The sequence below is a fragment of the Corapipo altera genome, unplaced genomic scaffold (genome assembly GCF_003945725.1).
Source record: "Corapipo altera isolate COAL_440 unplaced genomic scaffold, ASM394572v1 60926, whole genome shotgun sequence".
In the NCBI taxonomy this organism is placed as follows: domain Eukaryota; kingdom Metazoa; phylum Chordata; class Aves; order Passeriformes; family Pipridae; genus Corapipo; species Corapipo altera.
Genome location: NW_020887956.1, coordinates 1 through 2875, shown reverse-complemented (window position 1 = coordinate 2875; position 2875 = coordinate 1). Strand labels below are relative to the sequence as shown.

Genomic DNA, 2875 nt, shown 5'->3' with positions numbered 1-2875 from the left:
TATTAAATGCTGTTCGTAGTATTTGTTTTAATGTCACCCGATAAAGTAGTTATTTTGTATCCTTTTTTTTTTTTAGTTTTTGATTCCTCTTGCTAAGTTTATTACTATTTTTATTATTCTCACTGTAATAAAAGATAGTTTGTGTGTTTGAATATTTCTGGCACTTGTCTTTATTCCGAACATGTATCCAAACGAACTGTTACAGTAGGTCTTTACTCACAGTGCTGACCCACCCTACCCTAAAATGAACACCCCTGCAGTGTGTTCCATTGGATACACAATCTAACATGGGTTTAGCATGGCAGTGATCCCTAGGGAATATCTGCTGGCCTATCCAGTAGCCTCAGTAGAGGATGTGCTAAGGACACACCAGGAAGAGCTGGTTTTAGTTGCTCCAGTAGCTTTGCTCACTGGGTCATAAGGCATGCACCAGAAATCCTGTGAACATCTCGAGTGTTTAATGAAGCATGAGATCACATTACTCAGTTCCACTGTTAAACTGCCTCTGTGCTGCAGCCTCAGCTCATCTGGGCACTGCAGGGCTGGGCAGAAAGGCTCTGGGTGCTGAGGATCACGGCAGAACCCAGGCCCTGCTGCCATTTTGGGCAAGCTCATCTCATGCAGCAAAACCCACCACGGAAAGATAATTTTTGCTGGGTCTGCAGGAACAAACCTGGGCCATGCCATCCTCACTGGCAGTGTCATCTGTCCCCATCATGTGAGTGTCTCTCCTGTTCCTTAAGGAATGATACACATAAACCATCTCCCTGCAAATTTCATCCTAAAAGACAGCAGGGAGGAAACAGTTACATGTGATCCACAGCCTCAGACTCATCTCACTGCACTTGCCAATGCTCCTGAATTCTGGAGTCACTCTTACAACAAAGCATGCAAGTCACCCTCCCAGATGAATTTTCCAACAGCCACCTCCAACAGCAATAAGGGACTCTCCAAAACACCTCTGAAAATTTATTTACAATCATCTTCTGCCTTAAAACTGCCCCTGCTAGAGTCCCAGGAGTGATGCTGTACAGAAAACAGGCCATTTAAGGGAAAGTATTAATGAACAGGTGTGCATCAACATATTTCCAGTCTGATACTGATCTGTTTCTTAAAAATCACATGCCCATCATCAGTCCTTGGTCAGAGCTGTGCAAAGCAATTCAGAGCTCTCTGGGCAGGTTGCACGTGGAATTTGTGGACACAAGTCTTCCATGTGTCCTGTCATCCTGGGTTGATCTGTGTGACATCAGAAGGCAAGGTGGCCCAAAAATTGGGGGGAAAAAGTCTCCAAAACCTACACAGTCTCAATATGGACACAAGCAAGATGGAGGAAAATATCAGAAAGTTATGGTGTGTTTTTCTTGGGAAACATTCAATTCATCCAAACAAACCCCAAACTGTACAAGATAATCTTTGCTGTGTGTCCCGCCCCCTTTTTTTTTTTTTAAAGTGAGATAAAAAGCACTTCTACAATTTCATACTAAAAAACCTTCATGGATAAGAAGCAGTATAAACACAGCATAATGCAAGATGCATGTATCAATGTTGTGGAACAACTTAGTAGTGCCCCTGGCACCTGCTTGGATACAGAGATAACCCAGAAGTGAAGACTAAATGCAGCCACAGCAGCAGCTGCAACCAGCAGAATTCCCTCTCTTGAGAAAACCTATTTTTATAAATTATTCCTGTTCTTAAATACAAAGAATAGAAAAAAACCCTATTATCAAGACCTGTAGAGGCCATTTAGCTGCTGTAATGATCTACCCCATCAAACCTGAGACAAAAGCCATGTACCTCCCATACAGAATCATAGGCTGAATTTAGTTTGGAAGCCCCCCCTCCAGAAGGTTGGAATGTGCCATATCACTCAACAAACAACCCCACAGTATCCTAACAAACCCTAATGGGATGCAGGATCCAGCTCAGTGTAACTGCATGACCCTTATAGACCTTTGGCACAGGAGAGCAACAACTCACATGCCTCACATGCACTCCCCAGCCCACCCCAAATGTACAGAGGTGGCTTCACTGTTCCCACAGCATTCTCTTGATCTGGTTCCACGGAGATCAGAGTGTGATCTCTGAACTGCAGTCTGATTTTGCTGTCTATTTTTGGCAATTTCCCACCTAAGAAAAATAAATCCTCCTTAGAAAGGAAGAAAACCAGACAAACGGTTAAACTGAGCCCCCCTGTGCTCTCCCCACTCTCTCAAGGCTGGACTGTTTGTTAAGCTATGGTTCAACACCCACATGTCCTCAAACTTGTTGTGGAGGGGGCAAGGAGAAAGAGATTTTTTAATTCTCTCCCCTTTCCTGTCTGCAAATAACTATAATAAATAGCAAGCTAGAGCCCAGGGAAAACTGCTACCAGTTAAATGCTCTCGGGATACAGTTTATCCCAGCTGCCAGTTCCAGTCTAGGATAATCTTTATTCCACTCTAAGGCAGTGTCATCTCTCCCACTAGACACGGGGAGCAAACACACCCGTGGGGCCTCACGGCACATGAAGCTGATGCTGGACTGTGATCTTTGCCTACCATAAAATACTAAAAGTCCCAAGAGGAGCAGAGTTAGCAACAGCTCTACCATGGCATCAGCCAGTTTTAGTAACTTCCAAACCCACCTGGAGTCAAGGAGTCGGAGTCACATCCCAAGCAAGGCGGCAGCCGGTGCATAATGAAGTCCTTCTTCATGTCAGATGACCTCAGTTCCCTGGGGGGGTCCAGGTGGTCTGCAAGCCTCCTCAAAAGGCTGCTCAGCTTTTTGGTGGAGTCAGCTGTATTCACCTGCTAAATATCCACACATGAATTCAAGCTGCACAGATCAGGCCTAAGCCAGTACAGAAATGCTGTCAAACTCTGGACACTCCTCT

The 2875-nt window shown here is 44.7% G+C and overlaps 1 protein-coding gene across 1 annotated transcript; it reads right to left on the bottom strand.

The window, feature by feature from the left end:
• Window positions 1-673: 673 nt before the first annotated feature.
• On the bottom strand, window positions 674-2789 carry LOC113941806 (ribosomal oxygenase 2-like; the record flags this gene model as incomplete). Its single annotated transcript, XM_027632949.1, has 3 exons — window positions 674-781; window positions 2042-2130; window positions 2627-2789. Coding segments are annotated over 3 exons (360 nt in total), but the record flags the coding sequence as incomplete, so codon positions are not given.
• Between the last annotated feature and the right edge of the window lie 86 nt (window positions 2790-2875).